Genomic DNA, 21,934 nt, shown 5'->3' on the forward strand with positions numbered 1-21,934 from the left:
TTTGTCACATCTCCCCCCTTTTCCACTGTGGTTACCATGACATTTTGTTTGTTTGTTTTTTTTTGTTTTTTTTGGTATAGTTCCTGCTCACTTTATGTATATCCCCAAGATATATATATATATATATATATATATATATAATTTGCAATTTACTTACACTACCTAGCCTCTATGGTTCTCTGTGTCTTGACTTCACAATGTGTCATGTCCTTATGTTGTCTGGTATTGTTTCATGTCTCCCGGCTACCAGACATCGGATTATGATTTCCGCAATTGCATCATGCCTTTCCTTTTTTTAAATCTCTTTGAACAGTACGTTCACTAATATCTATCTCACAAGTAGCATCTTACCTTCTCCACCTCTTGTCAGGACAAGGCAAGTTTTACATGCCATCGTTTTGTTGTTACATTTTGTGTACATTTTGAGTGTGCCCAATTCAAATGAGTTCTGACACGTCTAGGTCAGGAAATGGACCTTAACCAAACAGAGGTAAGAGAAACTTTCGAAATACTTGTCACAAAATGTAGTGTAAGTGACACACACACACACACTATATATATATATATATATATATATATATATATATATATATATATATATATATATATATAGAGGATATATATATATATCCTCTATTTTTTTTACATTTTCTTGTTCAGGACCACGATTGAGAGAAAAAGAACTGAAAGCAGAAAAGGGTGGATGGACTATCATCTTTTGTGTTTGTTTTTGTGCAGCCTATGGAAGAGCACATTCTGTCATTGATGATTGGGTTATCATTGTCAGAGAACTGCTATGGGGAAAACAAGCTGTACCACAAGCCTCTTTCTGTCCTTTTTTATATTTTACATATTTCAAATTTGCAGCATGATCATCTATAGCAATGTCAAACCTTCTAAAAAGTCCAGCAAACAAAAGAGATTAACATTTCATTTGAAGAAAAATGTTTGTTTCAAATCTGTCAAATAGCCTCAGATAGTATTACAGTCATTTAGATCCTGTCCATCCATTGTTTTAAATGTCCATTGGTTTAGATGCATGTTAATGCAGGCTTTGTTTCTTAAGATTTTAAGAAGCATCACAAGCATCTTAAAAACAGGAAGCATTTTTGAGCTTCAAAGGTTTCCCATTATTTATTGTTTCCTAATGTGCATCACCAAACCAGCTTCAGCATTTATATCATGTATAATTCTGTCTGAGAGGCAATTGCTGACCAAGTGTTAAGTGATCTTTGCCTAAGTGAATTACCAACAAAACCCAACTTAAAGGTCCTCAGAGAGAAGCGCAAACAGTTCACAGTTTTCTTTGCAAACACAGTTTGAAACCGAGTACCATTTAATCATTTTTGGTCTGAAAAATCAAATGTCGTGGATTTCATTTTGCTTTGTTATTTATTTTAGATTACTTGATCATTTAGCCAGTGTGCATTTCACAGGCACTGCCACAACAGATATTTACTTGGAATGAACCACTCATATTTTGTAAGTTCTACTATGTACAGTGCTGATTTCCTCTTCTTGCTGACCACAGTTAGGTGGCCCGTGGCTCAGTCAGAATGACTGTCTTGAGATTTGATTGAGACAGATTAGAGCAGACTGAAGAGAATACTCAGTGCACTACCTCAGTGCCATGGGCCAGAAAAGCTTTCCATCCAAGCCCCTCCCTGAAGTGGCAATGTGTAGAATAGTTAGTTTTAAAATGAGATGCAAAAGGCAATGAGTCACAAGGGCATATGTGCAGAGGGGAGAATACAGAGACAATAGACTGCACACTCTGTTAGTGGCCTAATAAAAGGAATGTATCATGCTTTTATTACATGACCTCCATTTCACATGCAGTCTTCTACCATTTCTGCTGCTCTGATCATACAATACTCAGAAATGGACATCTGTCCATGCCCCAAGGCAGCATTACCACTATATCTGTTATTCTCTTTGTAGACAAAAAAAAACAAAAAACGGAAAAGATTTTGTTGACACTAAGTTTGTTTTTAATGCCCTAAGGAAAAAAAGAGACTGGGGAAGAGGGAAGAGTAACCATAACAACAGAAAAATGAATAACAATGCATAAGCTTTCAGAGACCCACTAACAAAGAGAAAATCGCTCTGTTATAAATTTGCAGACAGATGTCATGGCATAATCAAATGGAAATAACTCTCGATGAAGAGATATGGTGTTGTGTGAAAATGCTTTTTTGTATGGATATGTGTGTCCCAGTTCAATCAAGAGTAATTTGATACATTTTGCTTGTTCTCATATTCAGTACATTATTTTACTGTGCTTAAAGCTATTTGCGCTGCAGTATTATTATATAGATATATTTTTTTCTGCAATTAAACCAATTTGAATCTTAAAATGACCAAAAGAACTCCAAACAACGTTTGCCTTTCAAAGAAGGGATTTCTGGACCGGCTATTAGGGACAAGATAAAAATAAAGTGAGGGAAATTGATGACTATTAAATGTATCATTGTCTACTTATACACCTAATCCCACAATATGAGTAAGAGAACTAAGAAATGTCATATCAATTACTCTTATTGGCAACAGAAAATAACATGTCAAACTAATGAACCTTCCATCAGAGCATAATCGCCTGGGAGATTGATTCATTTAGTGTTTGCGGAGTGACCCTGTGTGGTTGGTGCCCAGATAATCGCCCTGCCCTCTCTCGGGGCTGGCGGTAATGTTGCAGACAGATTGATATCATGGGGAATTGCATCACCAGGGATTCATCTCACTATAAGAGAAAGAAAAAGCACGAGAGCCACTGGCTGAATTGGCGCTGACATCACTTCGCAACCTCAAATCATCCTCCGATCTTCCTCCCAGATCCTCGCCCCCACCTGTCCCTAACCATTAATAAATCTGTCCGTGTTTATTTAAAGCCAAACAGCCTTCGTCTCACACTCTCAGTCACACACACACACAGCTCACAGCTGCAACTGACCGCCACGGCGTGTGCGCCCGAGTTACCGCGCGTGTGCGCAAGGGAAAGTGTGCGAGCGAGCAAAGGATAAGGAGACAGAAGGAGGGAGAGGAAAGCGAGCGATCGAGAAACGAGAAAGAGACGCGGAGTGCAAGACAAAGCTATGAAATTCATCGGAGCGGTTTACGTCCTACTTCTCCTCCCTGCTTTATGCTTCAACAGCGGGTAAGCGCAAAATCAAAGCGAAAACGTTCATCTTTACCACCTTTAGTTGTTTTTTTATTTATTTATTTATTTATTTATTTTATATCGGTCACGCAATGGCCAGCGCAACATATTCGTATGTGATAGCAAAAAGCTCTATTAGACTAGGCATAGCTCAGACTGTGTGCTACCGGATTGTAATCCGGTTTGGGGAGAGACAGAAGAGACAGGGAGGAATAGGGGAAAGGCGGGTTATCGGCTCAACTTTTCTCCACGAAAACACGAAAGAGATGTTCTTTTTTCATCCAGCGCTGAGACTGATTGAAATGTAGCTGTGGCGTTTGGCTCGGGTGAAACTGCACCAAGTCGTGGAAGTGAGCAAGTTTTGTCTCAACTGGAGCACTGGCATGTCAGTGTGTTGCAGCGGTTCCTTTCTCTCTCTCTCTCTCTCTCTCTCTCTCTCTCTCTCTCTCTCTCTCTCTCTCTCTCCGTGTGTGTGTGTGTGTGTGTGTGTGCGCGTGCGTGTGTGCGCGCGTGCGTATGTGTACGTGCGCATACAATAATGCAGCACAGACGACTCAGAGGAAAGAGGATAAGGTGTATGGAATAACGAGTCTTGCAAAATAAAGGTATTTTAATGGATTAGTGGTTATTTAAGAGGATAAAATCATGCTTTCTTTTCATCTTTTATACCAGCGTCGTCTTACTTCAAGAGTTTGGCGCGAAGAAAAAGTCAATTATTAGGTAGTTGAAAAGAGTTTATCATTGTCTTCTTTGTTATCTTCAGGAATATTCTAGCCTAATGTACCAGGTCAAAAGAGTGAAATTCTGTTCAGTACATTAGTCCAAGAAGTAGGATATCTATTTTTTTAATGCAAACATTTACACACACGCACACACACACACACACACACACACACACACACACACACAGAGCGAGAGAGAGAATGAGTTTCATATCTTGTTCTTTACTATTCTTAAGATGAAAAAACTTAATTCTAATAATTTACAATGCAAGTAATCTTTGAAGCAATTCAAAATGTAATTAGCAAAGACAGTAACTACAGTAAACAAGAACTAAGGAAGAGTAAATTCCTCTTTCTAACACAGAATAGCTAATAACTGGATCATTTACCTTTATACCTTCATTAAATCTGTCTGTATGGTGGCAGTTATTGTTTTGGTTTACAGTTCATGTAATAATAATGTATACACACTGAAGGTCACCCACTGGGTATGAGATATAAGATTCCTGGGAGTAACTAATTCAAGTTGTAGAGGTAGTCAACATTTCAGTGTCATACACAAGGGGGTCTAAAGAAACATAACGTTTGGGACAGAGGTCCTTCATCAACTCTTCAAACAAAGTTCTTAAAATTTTTACTACCTCTCTCTCTCTCCCACCTCTCTCTCTCTCTCTGCTAGATCCCTATAAATATATTAGTAAAACCTAATTAAGACCATGCCTCTATGGAACATTTTATTCTTAGTATTCTAAGGGGTATGGTGAAGCATGCTGATTACTGAGAATAATGCACTTCCTACCTCAGAACCCCTACCTCACTATGCAGGGGGTGGCTTGAATAAGGCTTAGCGAACATTTGACTGTGCTAGTTAATGCGTGATAGCTAGCTTTGATGGTAATGGGGCACTCCAGTTGAAAAGCAATCAATGACCACATGCAGTCTTAAAGCATGGCATGAAATCTCATTGACCATTTTACAGGTAACTGCTGGCTGAAACCTACTGTTTCTCTGGAAACCTTGTGTACTTCACTGCAATTATGAATATTTTTCTCTATCGATCTCTCTCTCTCTCTCTCTCTCTATATATATATATATCTATATATATATATATATATATATATATATATATATATATATATATATATATATATATATATATATATAGATATATATAGCTATATATATAGATAGATAGATAGAGAGAGAGAGAGAGAGAGAGAGAGAGAGAGAGAGAGAGAGAGAGAGACCGTTACCATCAATTACTTATCAAAGAAATGAGTACAACTAAGTGCCCTTAAAACTAGCCCCTTTATGTATGCTGACCTGCCTAGAGTATAAACTGGCAATTTACAACCAGAAGATTTTGGGTTCAGCTTTGAGACTGACCTTTAGTTGAACATGGATTCAGCTGTCAAGCCTTTACATTTCCACATGCATGCTTGCAGCATCTCTCTCCTGAGATCCAAAACTTCTCTCTGACTACAGCTTTGATTCAGGGAACTCGAGGCAGCCTCCTGCCTTCACATGATCAGAAAAGAACCTGAAGTGAAATAGGTATACAAGTCTTAAAAGTAGAGATTATGAGATGCTGCTGCATAGTAATACATATCAGGTGTATGTTGGAAAAAAATATCAAGATGAATCAAGCATTGGGACATCATACTGCTTAATTTCTCTACATAATACAATATGTTATTGCTAATCCACTATATTCTGGTGATAATAATATTGTATTAGAAATTGACAGACATGGCACTCATTGCTGCAGTGACGGATGCCACTATGGTCAACTGAGCAGGTGTTTTAAGACCTTAGCTATTAATAGTAAATCTTAATATCCTTGACAACGACAGTAATACTTACCTGCTGTGCAACCTCTGCAATGTGATGGGATTCTGTTCTGCCTTTGGATAAATAATGACCTTGGATTGATGCTTTATCGTTGTTATGGCAACTGAATTTATTTAGTTGTTTAGAATGATGATTACTGTCAGTGATACTACTTTTGTAATGTTTCAGTTATCCTGCAGGCATATTTTGAGCTTTATATATAATTTATATTATAATTATAATTTAAATTCTAATTTAAAAACTGGCTATGACTCCTTTGAGGCATTTCGAACACTAAGCCTTTTGAAGATGAATTTAAGTTTATTTTGGATGTTTTTTTTACAATGTATGGAACCCCACTGTAATAGTTTTCTGTACTTTTTTCCACTGAAAGTTTATATAGTTGGACCTTATTCCCCATTTTATTAGTTAGACAAGTAAACAACTCAGACTGGCCAGGTGAAAGTACTGTAGTGATTGAAACAATTGGGCTGAGACAAATTGATTCCATACTTTAAAGGATGCTTGTTTTCTTAGATTTTCAAGCACAACTTTTTGTGCCCATGTCCTGAACCCTGGTTGTGAAGGAGGGGGTTACTGTAGCAGTATATGACTCACAGGCACAGGTATAACAGAGAAATGACTTGTATTTCTCGCCAACTTATTTTTTTTTTTTTAAAGTTAGAACCTTTATGTGCTACACCATTGTACAATGTTTTAAACGAAAAAAAAAGAAAGGAAAGGAAAGGAAGAAATAATTCCTACATCCCATCAGATTTAAATAGTAATTATACAATGACCTTTGGTGAGAGCTTGTTTATGTCTAATGACTGTTTAGTACATTTTTATATGGAGTTAGTTGGAGAATTACTAACTGCATAATTTATTAAACACATCACATATGATACAATATTCAAAAGGGATGCACTAAATTTGCAACAGGATTTGAGACTTGCTGTTGAATTCCATTATATCTTTCAAGGCAGCAGGTCAGGTTTTTGGTTTTCACAGTACTTACAACTCTGTTCATCTGTCATATTTTGCAGTGGAGAGCCAGTGGTATCTACCATGCTCTTTGTTGCACTTGGCCATGAGGTCAGTCTTGCTATCATGAAAAGGAAAGTATTTCTTGAATCAAGTCAGTAAAAATAGCGATGGGATGACAAAACATTTTTTAAACCATTTTGTGTGATGTTTAAATAAATTCAGTACAAAACAAGTTTTATATTTTGATGGGGGAAATCTTACTACTGAACAAGGCTACCAAAAGCTTTTCTCGTATAAGAAGCTTCAACCTAAGGGTCTAAGCCTGGTCTTCTGAAGCTCTTCATGTGACTTCAGTGGGGTCATATCTGCTCATGACATGGGCTGAGTTATAGTACAGCCATTGTTTGTTGATTTTTATGTGCACCATTGTTTTTGTTTGTTTGTTTGTTTGTTTTTGCCAATCTTTAGCTTAATGTATTTTGAACTTAAAGGTAATTCCCGTATTTAACGAAACAGTTTTGTTGCTACCAGACAACCTTAGTGCTGGATGATCACTGAAATACATTATTGGAATATGGATATACCTTATCATTTGTTTTAGCTGTGTGTTTTAAATTAGACTAAGTAAAATAACATAAAAAACAATGTAGAGTCTGATGCCAACAAAAGGTTAGGCCTTTCATGTAGTTTGCAACAGTGAGTGTTCATAACAACAAAAAAGGAAGGCTTTTGGAACACTACTTTGGTAAAGGGGTCAAAGGTAAAGGGGTCCTGTCAATGGTAAAGGGATCTTGCTTTTGAAAGTGAGTAGCATAAAGACTAGCTATTAGCCAATTCTTAATGTAGTCAGTTCCGCCCCGATTGCATAGAAATGCCAAGGGAATTTGTAGTCTGCCTATGCTCATGTTTATGAAGCCTGCTGCCACTACAACACAAGTCATACCACACTGTGGAGTGCACCAGTGTATTTGAAAAGAGAGTCTAATCACTCTGTTCTGTTACATCACCATGCAGATGACTGATTGGCTTGCGCTTTGCTTAGCAATGATAGACAGAGCAAATCTGCCACCCTTCCTTCCCAACAGCTCTGTCAAGGACAGCGTATGACCGTATGTCCCAGCCATACGACTAATCCCTGCACTACTAAAGCCAGGTGTCAGTTCATGATAACACAGATAAATATTATAGAAGCATATTTTTAATACTGCTGTGACAGGTGCAGGAGGTAAATTTTTTTCACCCCATAAATTCAGGCTCAGCTACATCGTACGGGTTAAACCTCTGAAATCTTAAACTGCCCTAAAATGTCTTCCTTGTTATAATCTTTTCTGACCAGCAGCTTCACACATCTTGTTGTGAACAGACCCAGAGTCTGTGAAGCTGGTTATATCTCACCTCTGGATGTGAGGCTGTGCAGAGCTCCACACACAGAGGGGTTGGAGCTGAGCCAGAGTCGGAGGAAGAAGTGGCCAAGCATGGACTCACACACAATGCCTGGCATGGGCATCATCTTCTTTTTATTTGTTTTTCTCCCACTTTGTTTTGGTTTACCATTGCAAGTTTATAATAGTATTTGATCATACATAAGAATTTAGTAGGTTAATTAATGTATTAAAAAGCAAAGTGGGATGCATTTTCCATTAACATCCATCATATTTCAAGCGGTATTTAGTATTTTGATGTATTTAAATTTGCTGGAAATATTTTCTGATAAGTGGAGAAAAAAAAAGAATTAATTGGCCTACATATAAAACAATAAATAAAATAAATAAAAACATACTATATGAAATAGACTATAGCATGTTAAAGTTCAGACTGTCATGTTTAGAAGAAAGCACAAATGCTTTGATTAAAACAATGTAATGATCATAATAGAATACATTCCTAGTTTGATGAGCTTCCTGTAAGAATATGAGTGCAAGAGGTTAGGTTGGACTTAAACTAGGTGGAAGACTGTGATTTCCTCTTCACATGGGCTGTGAGTGTTAATTGAAATTCGAAGGGCACACTGTAATTAGAAAACCGTGGCAACACCTTTGACCACCGCACAGTCACATAGTGAATTAAAAACAAACAAAACCTTGGGTTGTCATGACAAATTTGAAACTAATTAAAGGGTTTGAAGGTCCATGATGACAATAATAGCCTAGGTTCTGCTAATGTAGTGTCATCTTTTGTAAATGTCAATATTTCCACTGGTTCTTTTAATTAATTAAACTTTTAACTCTGCATTCTCATTGGTTATTGCAATTAACATTTGTCAGGCACTCTGAAATGGAGTGCAATTCACACACTCAGCTATCCTCTTTTTTGTCACTTGGCCCACATTGATGATGTTGACATGCGTGCCAGTATGTTGAAATATGAATGAGCACTATGTAGAATCTCCAGTCATATTTATTGCAGGAGCCATAAAGCCAGATCAATATACATTATAGTGTGGGATTGTGTTCTCGTTGCTGCTCTGTATAATAAAGACTCTAATAGGATTTCAAGGAAAATAGAAATAAATAGCCCACAGGGACTGAGAGAGGAGGGACATGGGGATTTGTGGGGGAAGGAGATTCGTCTTCCTGGCTTTGTAAGTTTGGAGCTCTGCATTAAACAAGCTTCTATTGAAAGAGCCAGAGAGCGACCTCAGAGCGGGGACTTTGCCTAAAGTTAATACCATTGAGCAGCAAGCAGTGTGAAGTAGAGAAATCAGGAGGTATGCAGTGTTTATGTTACTTAGACATCAAGCCATGGTGGTTAAATGTGCTTTACGATGCTGCGGTCCTGTCAACCCCTGCAAATAAATTGAACTGGCAAAGAAATTCTTGACACAAAAACCTCTGGAACTCTGTGACTCTCTCCAAAAAAACTGAAATAGGAGCCAATATTCTGGTTGTTGAAATCTGCCACAAAATTATGGGGCTGGGGCTTTGTATATATGGGGCTTATACATCATTATCGAACCTTTTTCTGGCTAATGATGATACTTTGCCTCTGTACTTTTTAGCACCCTGTAAAATTGCCCTACTCTGGATGCTGGACTACTGATTTACCATTCAATCTGAGCTCTAAAGAAAAACCTTTAAGAGTCTTTTATAGCTAGATATTATCTCAGATAATACTCAGATATTTAAAAATTACAGAGGATTTAAGAAAGATACAATGAAAACAACCCCCCCCCCCCAAAAAAAACCCCCAAAAAACAAAAACAAAACATAACTATAACAAAATAATTTATGTTTTTTGAAACCTTTGTGGGACATTTCAGATAATTTCAGAATCTTTTTCACTGACATGAAAAAGAAACCACTTTGTGGCAACACTTGAACTGAAAGCACACAAAATGGTGCACAGGGTGTTGTACTTATACTTGAGTATGGTTTAAAAGGTTGTTTTGTCACTTTTACAGTAACCCTTGATCTGTCTGACATTGGGCTTTTATTGAGGTGAAATGTGAAATGACTCCATCAGTACATACAGCAAAATGCTATGGCTGTATCTGACAGTGTATTACTATATATTGAATCAGATTTAGCAGGTTTTTGACTAAATTCCAACAAAACATTTGATGTTATGATTACAAGGATTTGTAGGAACTTCTTGAACAGCATATACAACTTGCTGTACTGATTCAGTTTTTCAAACTACTCCATAAGAGAACCAAACAAAGTTTTATGCATTTGATTCTTCAGCCAAAGTTGGTATACTCTGCAAGCAGGCTACTCCTGCAGTATCTCACATGTATGGTTTCACATCACTTTGTCCATGTAACAGCTACTTTGTATGACTAAGATAGAAGTTATATTTAAACAAAAGGCCTTATAGGAGTCTAGCTTTTACATTCACAATTGACTTTAATTGATAATGCATATGATATAACCTCAATATTTTGCCAGTCAATGCCATACAGGCCAATTGTAATAACAGTGAAAAAAACACAATAAATAACAGACACTCTTGCCATTCCAAATAGCCGCAAACATTCACAAAATGGCTGCTTACAATGCCATGGCTTTTGGGAGTCACATTTGTTTACAGACTACACGAATGTCACGAGTATGATTGAGTTCGAAGAACTACTGGGTGGTGAATGAAAGAATCATTAGTGAATGAGAATCATGAAAATAGGGAGTCGGAGGGCGGGGCAGAATTTGCGCAGACACACTGCATCTACCTGCTAAATGAGATCAGCACACGTAGCAGAGTTGAGCTGTGATGGGGAAACCAAAAACAGCCGGGGCACGGCTGTGATGGAATTGCAGGTGATGGAAACATTAAGATTCAAATATTAATATACAGCCTTAACAGCATTTGAAGTGCCTCACACACACACACACACACACACACACACACACACACACACACACACACACACATATATATATATATATTGCTTATAGCTTACCAAGTTTGTTTTTGTGCATAGATGAAAATATTTTTTTATTTGTTCATGCTGGAAAATCAGTTCAATCTTCAATCTCAATCTCACTTAAGAGCTGCTCAGAAAAGAGAATAATTCGCCTCACACATCACTAGCGGGTATAGAATATTTCAGAGAAAAAGAAAAGTAACCTTGAATCTCCTTAGAGAGAAAAGTAACTGTCACTCAGATCTGTGTCTCCCTGCAGTCTTTGGAAGCTGACGTTTGGAAGGACAAGGCCATAAGTGAGTGTGTGTGTGAGTGTTTATGTTTGGTGACTTAGGGGGATGAGAGGCTTGCAGCTACGTGCTCTGGTCGTTAGTTATTTTTACTCCAACATCAATCATGTCATCAACCTTGATGGAGACTGAGAGTGCAGAAGAGCCTTTTTTGGTGAATTGAGGATGACACCTAATGACATTCACACTGACAAGAGAGTTGTTTGGAAAGATGCTTCTTGGTTTTCCTCTGAGAAGTGCACTTCCTTTCAAACCTATGCACATACACACATGTGCACGCACACACACACACGCACGCACACACACACATGCACACTAGCACACACACACACACACACACACACACACACACACACACACAGAGTGTCAGATTGACAGTGACTAACAATTACTTCAGATAAAAGGGTTTCACTTCAAAATGTCAGGCAATGTCCAAATATTTTCAAGTATTTGTTTATAATGCATCAGAAGAGGTCTGAAAACCTAAGCTCACACAGACAAATGGCAGAACAACTATTACTCTCAAGATATCTGGTCCTGTTTAGCTGTCTTGTTTTTGTTAAGACGTTTCTTTCGCATGCCTTCCAGGCTTAAATGACAAAGTTACTACTCACATATAGACCAGTAGATATGATCTACTCGTTCATAAATACTTTCCTATTTAGCTACTGATTCAGGCGTGCTGTTCTTATAGTCAGCTCTCCTTACAGTGATCTGAAGTATGCACAAAGCTAACATGGTTAGTGGAATCCTGTACTAACAATAGAGCAATACCTACTATGAAGTTGGTAGAGATGATTATACTTTTGAACCCACCTTTTTCTGCACTGAACTACCACAAAGAGCACTAGTCATCTTGCATCACTTCCTTCCTCTCCCACTCTGAGTGTTGCTGCCAGTTCTGAATGCCTAAATAATAGAGGAGCAGAGAGATGGTGGGAGCAGTACTGAGCAGTGCAGCGGCGTATCTTGGGAGCCACCGTCTTGTCCGCTGACGCTCCAAATCACAGTCGAGTCTCTCCTGGCCCTGGCTGGTCTATGTCTTCCTCTTCTTCTAATGGTCTGTAATTGTTCCCCCATGGAACAGTGGGCAAAGCATGGTGGGGTGCAACTCGCAGGTAATTAGGGAGATTAAAGACCACAGAAAGTGACTGGGTGGGATGGGCCTGGCCAAAGGAAGAGAGCAGAAATCATGCTTGCTGTGACTTGCCACCTGGAGGCAGGGGTAAGGCAAGTCTCCTCAGCTGCTGCATTTCAAATTTAGGTTCAGATTCAAAACTTTCCATTTGGTATGTGGGTAGGGATGGGGCCCCCTGTGCCCTGGAGGAGCACAGGCACATCGCTGGTCAGGATGGGGTCAGCTTTAGCCGCAGGGGGTGTGGATGCCTTGTGTTTCACATCTCTTATCGATAAATGAAGTTCATACACTGGTCAAGGTAGAGCATGCATGTCAAAAGGTGTATTTCAGTCCTGTGACTGTGGCAGTCTTCACTTTTTGTGTACAATTTTACTAGCAATTTCATAAAGTTTCATTGATAAGTTTGATATTATCTTTAACATAATAATGTTAGAATGTCTATTTTAAAATTTGCACATTCAGACTCAGTGTGGTGTTTGGTGAATTGTACACCCAGGTATAAGTTCCATATATATGGCAGGGCTATTTCCATGGTAGAGATAGCTTTCAGGGAATGCAATCTTGTATATCTGCTATGTGTTGAGTGACAAAGACCGAAAAGTGTAGTGACAGGGAAAATTGATTTAGGTGTCATCTATTGTCATGGGCCCCTGCTGTCGTCCCACTAGCTGGCTTGTTTTGGGGCTTATGTTAACCCCTAAATGCCTCAAGCTCAGAGTTTACCTTCTCTTTCATTGTATTTCATTTGAGAAATGTCATATCTGTTCCCTCTTCCACTCGCCTACGTGAATCTGAATCCGTTATCAGAGTACCTGCACACAGCACATGGACTGGGCATGGTATTTTTATCTAATCTTCCTCTCTGAGCATATTCTGAGTCTGCCTCCATCTTCGCTGACAAGAGAGCGGTTTACATTAGCGCTGTATCTTGCTGCCAGTTTGCAGTGTTTTGCCCTTACACATCTTTCTGATAACTCCCCCCTTCCTGGTGAATGTGTGTGCGTGTGTGTGTGTGTGTATTGGCCAAGAGGGAGCATTTTGTGGCCAATGCTTCTTGAACAAAAGTTTATTAAAAAAATATCAACCAATAATACTTCAGTAGTAGATTGTCTTTAGGGCCAATATTTAATTTCTTCAGGCTTTCTCATTTTCCCCTGTTACACCAGATCTGAGGAGTTCCCAGCTCTTTTTTCACCTGCCACTCTAATCTCTGAATTCACTTCAAAGTGGCCTCCTTCGTTTATTCTCTGTAAACAAAAAACACACAGCATAGATGTGCCAAACAGCAGCAAGATCAACTTGCTCTAAATCTGTTGTTCATAACGGAAGCACAGACTTCAATGTGCTGGAAGAGAGCAGCTTCCTGCTCCAGGAGCGAATGTGGTATTTGTGTTGCTGTGCGGAAGCAAGCTCCTCAGGTTGGCCTGGAGCATCATGGGAGGAAGGAGCAGGACAAGCCACTGGCTTCATGCTCGCTGCATCTGTTCCGCAGCTCACACACGCATAATGGGTTTGGAGAGCAAAACAGGTTAGAGTCCTTAGAGTGAACAAGACCTTTGAGGTACTGTTTCTTTGTCTCTCTTTCTCTGTCACTCTTCATTCCTGTCTATCTTAAACTCTCTGTCTCACGTCGCATCTCTGCCTCTCTGCCTGCTTGCTTTGTCTGTTACCTGTGGTACCTGTGTGATGTCCCATACTGTGCTCCTATATACCAATGAGTGGGTTCTATTTATTTATTTATTTATTTATTTATTTATTTGCATTTTGAGATGAGAGGTAGAAGAGGAACATGTCAGGTGTTAATAGAAATGCATTCAGGCATGTCTACTTTTTGTAATGGTCTTATCTTAGGGATTATTTTCACCATGTAGAGTGTGGCCAGAAAACTGCCTGCAAGTAGTAGCAAAATGTAAATATGAAAGTCATCCACACTCCATATACACAAGTGTGTGTCCATGATGGTTATGAGTGTGTGTGTACATGGGTACAAATTATGAGTATATACCTGTGTGTTTTTGTGTTTGTCTCATTCATATTTCTTCCGTAAAGTCATTTATTACAAAGCCATATGTGCCTCTGATTCCTATCCCGCGTATGTGTGTTTATGCATACACGTTTATAACAGTGTGTGCACCAAGGCCAGCAGGGGCTCAGGGTTTCTAAAGGGCACGTCATGGTGCTGTTGTGTTAGTGTGCGTGTATGAGTAAAGTGGCGGGAGGCTGTTGCTGTGCTGAAGTCCACAGCTCCCATTTGCCTGGCCTGTCTCTCTGCCATTGCGCTTGGCTGATCTCACTGGCTGTGACGGCACTGACAGGATGACAGCGGGGTGCACCAGACCGAATGGCAATGTGGGAGAGTGCAGGTTCAGGAGGAACCTGCTGCACACACACACACACACACACACACACACACACACACACACACACACATGTGCGTGCACACACACAAAGATACTCAAACATGTCTGTAGGAGCCCCTTAGCTGCATAGAACCATGCTCCCATTTGCATCTTCATATACTTCCCATCTTCAGAAGTAGGGCTTGTTCTGTCTTTTTGTGTAAGGCACAACAGGAAATAGTAAAGAACTGCAAAGATTTTTTCAGTATTTGTGAAAAAGTTATTATTTGTTATTATATTGTTATTAAAATCATTAGAATTATAATTAGTATTATTATATCTGTTATCACATTCTGTTCCTGGTGGCTTAGCACTAAAAGCTGGCACGTAACCTGTGATGCTGACTATTTTTCAATGGACAAAACCTTGCAAAGTATGTAAATGGGGATATTATTATTATTATTATTATTATTATAATTATTATACATATTTCACATGTTGGGAAAGCTTACCCATGTCCACAACTGTATATCCAAACAGAAGTCAATTTAGAATATATCACACCAGTTGTGGTTGTTACTTGCAGAATGTGGGTGACATTTAATGGTCAGTTTAACTATACCTAGCTAGCATTGTGAATTCCTACCAGTGCTCATCTGCAGGGTATGTGAGGTGTTGCTAAAGCAGTATTGTGCCAAAATAAGCTATAGCATTTTTACAAGTAATTGATAGACAGCCATGTAGATATGGCCCAGACTGTGGCAGTGGCCTTGTTAGGCTGTCAGAAGACTGCCTGGAGGTGTGAAGAGAGAGTGAGAGTGCGTGTTTCAGGTGCGCTCCGCTGTCTGGGCCCCAAGCGCCATGGGACCTAATATCCCAAGCTTGGGCCAATGCATTTCATAGTACGCTTAAGTAGCTGTGACCAATACATGCTTCAGTACCATGAACACACTCCCACTTGCCACATGTATGCGTAAGCATGCATGCACATGTGCAAATACACAAATATACACGTTTACATATTAATGTTCTTTCTGTTTCTTTACATTTCTGTATCTTTTCTGCACCTTTGTATATTGCAGCAGTGAAAATGCACACGTCCTCTTGTTCACCACATGGCTGAACTAGTATGTCACCCACCCTTGTGCGTTTGTGCACATCCTTGTGCTTTACTGGGCTGTGATGTTTGCATCTCATTACAGTTTGTGCCAGTCTGGGCAGAGGGCTATTTGCTGTGCATGTGTGCATGCGCCCAGTCACACATATCGCTTTCCATCTTTTTCTCTTCCTCTCTGTTTCTCCCCCTTCTCTCTCTCGCTCTCTCTCCCTCCTACTCTCACCTTTGCTGTCTTGCGTGCAGTACAGAGGCTTGCTCTACATTGGTTCATTTCAATGTCTAGTCCCCAAGTACAGTCTGTGGCTGCAGCGGGTACCCTGAAGGCCACAGAGGCTGGATAATGCTCCCAAACATGACAGCCATGACCCTGCCTGTATGGTATGGTAAAAGATGGGATCTTTGGCCACATAACATGTTTTTTTTCATACATTCCTGCTTGTCTGCTTAGGGCCACCAAGGTGCAAGCTTTTGTGATATAGTGGCTCATAAAGAGAAAGTTAACCCATCCAAGACACCATAATAAATTTTAGATCCTTATTACGCCATGGATACCTGGAGTGGTGTGTGTAGGATGGTGAGAGTAAAGTGTTAACATCTTAATGAACCATGACAGAAGTGCAATTTACATGCACAGGAGCATAACGCCAGATGTTCGAGTGCTTGTTTCAGCCTTAAGAACCGGAGAGTGAAAAGATGGTTTAAATTTAAATAGAAGACACTTGTTAATTTATTTATCTATGTATCGAGCACACTTATTAAGAGGTGAGCCTAAGCAACCATTCTGTGTTTTGTCTGCAAAGCATATGTGTTCAGTTTTCTCTGTTTATACTTATCCTCATGGATGGAACAACATTCTTTATTTGACTTGCCATTAACCCTTGTTTAAGTTAATGTAATCACTTTAAAACTGGCCTAAAATGAAATCAGTTTGTGAAATGTTTATTGAATGTTGGCACAATTTCAAACTTCAGGAACATCGGAGATTTCAACACATTGTACACATCCAAAACTGAGCACCATTTAAACCATGTAAAAAAAAAAGGTCGGCTTCAAAACAATTTTTAGTTCATTCTAGTTCCACTGCTTAAATGTAGCCATTTGCATTAGGTGGATTTACCCTTCCCCAGCAAGCCCACTGTGCCCACTAGAGAACATAATGATGCCTAGACAGAGCCTGTAGCTGGCTGCTTTGTGTTTTTTCAGTAAGATTATAAAAGGTAAATGGAAATGGGAACCATTTAGTGTATCATACCTATCGTGTACCTATAGTATTTCTGAATAAAACAGTATTCAGTGATGAAACTGAGCACCATATTGACTCATGCTGAAGCTGACCCTGATCATCTGCCCAGACCTCTGGTGCATGCAGGGGCTGAGCAAAGTTGCTATAAATCAGAGGGTGTGTGACAGGCGTAGCCCTAAGAAACTCTACAACAGCTTTAATCTTAACAATTGTTGTTGTTAATCCCTGTTGCAGTTTATAGGCTACCTTCTTTCCTTATAGCCACTGGATATACCACATTGCCAGCATATGTAAGTTCTCTAGGATTGCTGTAGATATTTTCAAAACTAGCAAACTTAATTTCAAACTTTTTAAATAATCACCATGAAAGCAATTACATATAATCTAGTTGCATAGCTAAAGGTGTAATAGGTAATTGCAAGGTAATTCTGCAATTTATGCACATTAAGGGCTTCTTAAGACTTATCCACATGGGATCATTACTGGAGTTAGTTTATTGTCAGTACTTTGTGAATGTATATAACTCAGTAATTGATGTCCTAGGTAAATTTTGCTGAGGACAATTAGGTCACTCTTTTAATTACGCTGACATTCCAGTCCTGAGTGAATACATCCTCTATAACTTCTGATGATATATGATGCTTATACATTCTAAATGATGCACATCATGTTCCCAGAATGAATGTTATGCTACATTAACAGACAGCTGCAACAGCACTAGGATTTTGGAGTCTTTCAAATCCACTAAATTTTACCAAGACAGTAATCTCATCTGAATAGAGCAGCAATGCTGGTAATAATTACCCATGTCTGTAATAATTTCAGAGGACCCCAGTAATTGCAGGCAAATAAGACTTTGCTTTTTAAGGCTAAGTATCAAGGTACTTAACACATCTAAGCCCAAAATAGACCATATTGAAAACACCCTCAAATTATATGATAAAAAGGATCTAAAAATAGCTATTGAGCCTTGTGCCTCAGTTGCCACAAACTGAAATATAAAAAACAAGCTTTAATTTGAACTTAAAAAAAAAAAAAAAACATAATAAAGTCTACATTAAGAAAGAGCTGATTTTGATTTGTTTTTTTATCACCAAATGTTCAAATCAATGTAAACCAATCAAGAGTTTTGTGAATTTCCAGAGAACAAGTTGTGGGAAGAAACCAGCAGTCATGATCAAGACATCACAAATACATCAACAACAATGTGCTGCATGACCTGTTTAGAAAGTGAGTTCACTTAGAGAAGAGGATAAATTGGAGAAAGCTGCTGTCTGTAAAGTTTAAAGCCAGCGAGCTTTTACACTGTTCCAGTTATTCAGTTGCAGCCAGATTAGCTATATGTGAACTTATTTATCCAGAAAACACACTTAGATTTGGATAAACAATGTGCAATCAGCTTTCTTGGCAATACACCTTTTTCATGCCCCAGGCTGACCTCTTCATGCTATGTTTAGTCCCTGTGGATCTGTAGGCTCATGTTGTGTAAAATATTTACTCTGTATTGACCCACAAGATATGTGAAATCCTGTAGCATTGCTTTGTTTGCTCTGTGTGAGCATGAGAAGTTCCAGGATATTTATCTCTAAGCAGCTCTGCACAGTCATTTGAACAGGCAATCATAAAAAAGCAATAGGCTGGTGAAACAAAGGCTGGAGGCCTTGGGAGGCTCTACACCTGTATAAAAAAATGAAATGCAATGACGTTCCTTCATGTAAACTGAATATAGCATGCTTCCCTAGAGCATGCCCAAACTGTCAGTGTCCCTGTTTTAATGGTCTTTTCTAGTTTCTAGCCATAATTAGATTGGTAGTGGTGGTGAGGGTGAAACGCTATACTGAGCTTTTCCCAGTTGAGTTGTATCTTACTTGCATTTTTAGGGACATTGTCTTTTTTTATCAATGAAAATATTTAATGCAAACATTTTTTTCATTGAGTCCAGTATAGTTTGAAAGCTTTCAAAGTAAAGCAGTAATATTAACACTTGTTTGTGATAACTGTATTCTCCAGCTGCAGTGGGAACTTATCATTTGAAGAGATAAATACACCAGGACCTTTGTTAAGAACACCTTGGTGATACGCAGTTAGAGTCTATTGCCCATCTGTTGCCATCATTTCATTATGGTCTGTTTTATGTTTTTGTGTAATGGAACACTCTCAACCTAGCAATTACATATGTGACCAACACCCCAATACCTGACACAGCATATCAGAACAACACCCACTTCTGTGTTGGAAATTGTAATATCCTGTCAGCAATGGTCCTGTGGTCTGATACTAATTAGTGATTATGATGAGGGACAAATTCTCCATGGCAATACTCTGTGATTGTACAATTGTACAATTGCATAATTTATAAGATGGTGTGCCTAAAGTGTGACCAATGAATGTAGGTAAAAGGTAGGTCTGATAAAGGATCTAGTGAATAAAAATTTCACATTATGGGGAGAGATGCTCATTTTTGAACCAAGTATGGTAATTAAACATTTTTAAGTATAAGGTTTAGCCTTTGTTTATATCTACATGCCCCGAGGACTACTGTGGGGATAGGGCAAAAACACTTTCATGTAGTTGACAGCACATTGAGGGATCAGGGGAGGGAAGATCCATCCAATACACCCAGAGAGCAAGAACAAAGATTCTCTATGGACTCCTGTTGAGGGATGGCTCTGGCATTACAAGGGATCAAACCAACCCAATGATAGCCCAATGATAGGGCTAGCAATTAGACTACTGAGCCACTCAGGAGCTCACTTTTTAAAATCTGAGCAAAATTTGAGCAAGAAAGATTATCTCTCTACATTGGTTAGTGTTGAACAAGGACCTTTGCACTCTTGCTACAAATGTGAAAGGTAGCCACAGCCTTGCTGGACTTATTGAATATGTGTGTACAATCAGACAAGCAATCCATCGTAAAAAGTCACTGGTTACAACAAAATCTTCACAGGGGAAAACCTAAGAGCCTCTGCACTTAAAATATGTAAATAAAATAATACTAATAATAATAAAAAAAACAACAACATTTGCATAGAGTAATTAATTTGGTCACAAGTTCTATCATTGAAACGAGGGCAAAAAGTTTGGGGCAGTAACTAGAAAGTTTGTCTAAAGATTTTTTTCCTCATTAGTATTCAAGACATAAATAAAACGCATCAAACAAGCACAGCATGGAGGCTTTGGCAGTGTCTATCATTTCACTGGTACAAGGTTAGAGCTCCATTTTTTTGTAGATCTTCTCTTTGTATATGGAGAGAGATGACACATACCACCCACATAACCAACTCTGGCTTTTAAACCAATGAATGACAAGTGACAAAGCAAGAAGAAAATATTTAATGCTTTCATGTCAGCTCAAGTGGCAAAATCCCAGAGCTGCAGAAGAAGTATTCTAAAAGAAAAGCTAAACTTGCTTGCTACCTAAACATCTCTGCAAATCCTATTTGCTATATACTACTTCCACCTCTGCCTTTGTGAGTTATTTCTGGCATCTCACTCTTCTTAATATGGCTTAACTGGCTTGTCGAGGTAAAACTACATTACATTTTAATTTTTACATTTTTTAAATATACAAAAACATCTAGCAAACACAAACATATTCAATATTGTGTCTGTGATTGTTAATAGCTCCTTGGACACATTTAAAAGAGCAGAATTTTGTGTGTCTTGGGACAAAACAGCTTTCCACTACATTAAAGTTGGCATAATTTCTCCCCATTGCTTGTGACAAGAAACAAAAAATGGATAAAGGAGGTAATTAAAATGAGACAGAAGCAAAGAAATTTAAAAGCTTTCAAAATCAGATTACAATTTGGAATGGCTGACGATAGAGCAAAGAAGAGAAGAATGACTATTTGTGTTGCCACTCCTGCATTATATAAAGGCGTAAGGGATGGCAACATGCCATTATATAATCTCACCATCCCACAAAATGAGATTCTATTGAATCAGACAATCGGGCTTCCTGATTAAAACTGAAAGATACCTCTGTCAGACAGGAATGTAATAAAATTAAATTTAGCATCACATAAAGTGTTATCTCGTGAAGTGCCACTTTTCATTGTTGCAGCTCTGAAAGGATCTTTCAATGATTTGCAGCAGAGAGTTGCAGAAGGGCTTGATGCGAACGTGACTCTGAGCTGGGACAGAAGTTACTGTGGGGGGCACGAGGGTGTTCCCCTAGTACTTTCTGAAAAGGGCAATTCAGTCTAAAGGACTGTTTAAAAGTTATCTTTTAAGTCTAGAGGTCTGAATATAGGGTAATAGGTATAGAAATGTATAGTAATTGTGCACCTAAAAGGTGTTTTTCCTTTGTAAACATGGCCATTTATTTCACATTTGTGACCACTGTCATTGTTTCACCAGCACAGGTACATGTTACAAGTTTGTTCCAAGCCTACCAAAAATTGTACAAATACACAGACACCACACAAACATTTAGCTTTTTTGTCACAGTATCTCATTTCAATTAATCAAATATCATGCCTAACCTTAAATGAGGTAATTTAGAAATTTGTTTTCATTTTGGTTAATTAAATCAAGTTTCATAGCGTTGCAGTGGGTGTCTATATCAAGAAGTAGTTATTTCATTAAGTGACAGAGAACCCGTGTAATGCATAATACAACCTACATCGCCTCCAGTACTTTTGAGGGAAAACATTAGATTTCTAGTATAGAGCCTGCCAACAGTGTGAATCCCATTAACCTAATGGACAGCTTTAATAATAAAGCATTACCTCCTTGTAGACCTGATT

The 21,934-nt window shown here is 38.6% G+C and overlaps 1 protein-coding gene across 1 annotated transcript in view; it reads left to right on the top strand.

The window, feature by feature from the left end:
* The first annotated feature begins 268 nt into the window (after positions 1-268).
* The window catches only part of luzp2 (leucine zipper protein 2), a 68,730-nt gene continuing 47,064 nt past the window's right edge, over positions 269-21,934 (top strand). The window contains exons 1-3 of the mRNA XM_026999580.3: positions 269-376; positions 462-490; positions 661-3,154. Of these exons, the coding sequence (XP_026855381.2) occupies positions 3,093-3,154 (62 nt within the window). The 5' untranslated portion in view covers positions 269-376; positions 462-490; positions 661-3,092. The remainder of the gene's footprint in view (positions 377-461; positions 491-660; positions 3,155-21,934) is intronic.

The sequence above is a fragment of the Electrophorus electricus genome, chromosome 6 (genome assembly GCF_041902795.1).
Source record: "Electrophorus electricus isolate QZ-2024a chromosome 6, ASM4190279v1, whole genome shotgun sequence".
Classification (NCBI taxonomy): Eukaryota; Metazoa; Chordata; class Actinopteri; order Gymnotiformes; family Gymnotidae; genus Electrophorus; species Electrophorus electricus.